Genomic DNA, 1238 nt, shown 5'->3' with positions numbered 1-1238 from the left:
ATGGGCTATGACCGCTATGTGGCCATCTGCCACCCCCTGCGCTACAATGTGCTCATGAGCACCCGCACCTGTGCCCGTCTGGTGTCCTGGACCTGGGCTGGTGGCTCAGTCATGGGGATGATGGTGACCCTGATAGTTTTTCACCTCACCTTCTGTGGATCTAATGTGATTCACCATTTTCTCTGCCATGTGTTTTCTCTCTTGAAGTTGGCCTGTGGGAATGAGACATCCTCTGTCACCTTGGGTGTGATCCTGGTGTGTGTCACAGCTCTGATGGGATGTTTATTCCTCATTGTGCTCTCCTATGTCTTCATCGTGGCCGCCATATTGAGGATCCCCTCAGCTGAAGGCAGGCACAAGACCTTCTCCACGTGTGTGTCCCACCTCACTGTGGTCATTGTGCACTACAGTTTTGCCTCCATTATCTACCTCAAGCCCAAGGGCCCCCATTCTATGGACAGTAACACTCTGATGGCCACCACCTATACAGTCTTCACCCCCTTTCTCAGCCCGGTCATTTTCAGCCTCAGGAATAAGGAGCTCAAGAATGCCATAAAGAAAAGCTTCCAGAGAAAATTCAGTCCCCTAAGCTCTTGATTTTCAGTTTGGTCGTGAGAAAATGGGGTAGCTGAGCTGGGGATAATAATGACTCTTTCCATAGGACTTTTATAGGGTTTCAGTATATGAAAATACTGAATACGTATTGTGGGATGCATCCATAGTTGTTGGATGCATGTTACAAATTTGTTTTTCTTCAATTTGTTTGCCCCCTTCTTGCATAGGAAGTAGCAATCATCATCTCTTGTTCTTGACCCCGTGTGATGAAGTCCATCCCATTTACCTCTGTCTAAGAATGTGTTTTCTATCTATGGGCCAGGGGGCGCATCACATGGTTGTGTTTGGGCACTGATGCTAATGGTTCTTCTTGAATGGAGAAGCAAGGGAAGACTTCACTCCCTCCAACATAAATATGAACAGAAATAAGCATAATAATGAATGCCACCAGCATTGGGGCTTTCCTTTCGGGCATTGTGTCCAGTGTTTATAATTACCCTTTAATATGAAAATGTACAAAAATGTAAATAAACTATTTGCCTCCAGGAAGGTAGGTGACTCTGTCTATTTCCTTCTGTCTTTGTAGGTGATCGATCCCAAGGGAATTTTTCTATACTGATCTGAGTTTGAGTGAAGGATGTCAGAATATGAAGTCAAGAGAATGAGGGAGAAAGGGACTAGGG

General features: G+C 45.6%; 1 protein-coding gene across 1 annotated transcript; it reads left to right on the top strand.

Moving 5' to 3' along the window:
- Nucleotides 1-597, top strand: LOC112818011 (olfactory receptor 10H3-like). The gene has a single exon (XM_025865282.1). It carries the CDS (start codon nt 1-3, stop codon nt 595-597), a length of 597 nt encoding a protein of 198 aa, XP_025721067.1.
- The last annotated feature ends 641 nt before the right edge of the window (nt 598-1238 follow it).

Source organism: Callorhinus ursinus, unplaced genomic scaffold (assembly GCF_003265705.2).
Source record: "Callorhinus ursinus isolate GAN/ISIS: 27379988/994484 unplaced genomic scaffold, GSC_fseal_2.0 scaffold2892, whole genome shotgun sequence".
Lineage (NCBI taxonomy): Eukaryota > Metazoa > Chordata > Mammalia > Carnivora > Otariidae > Callorhinus > Callorhinus ursinus.
Note: the sequence above shows the minus strand (reverse complement) of the source record. Positions and strands in the feature narration are given on the sequence as shown.

Excerpts from the sequence above, each read along its gene's own strand:
- LOC112818011 (XM_025865282.1), top strand. The coding sequence starts at position 1 with ATGGGCTATGACCGCTATGTGGCCATCTGCCACCCCCTGCGCTACAAT.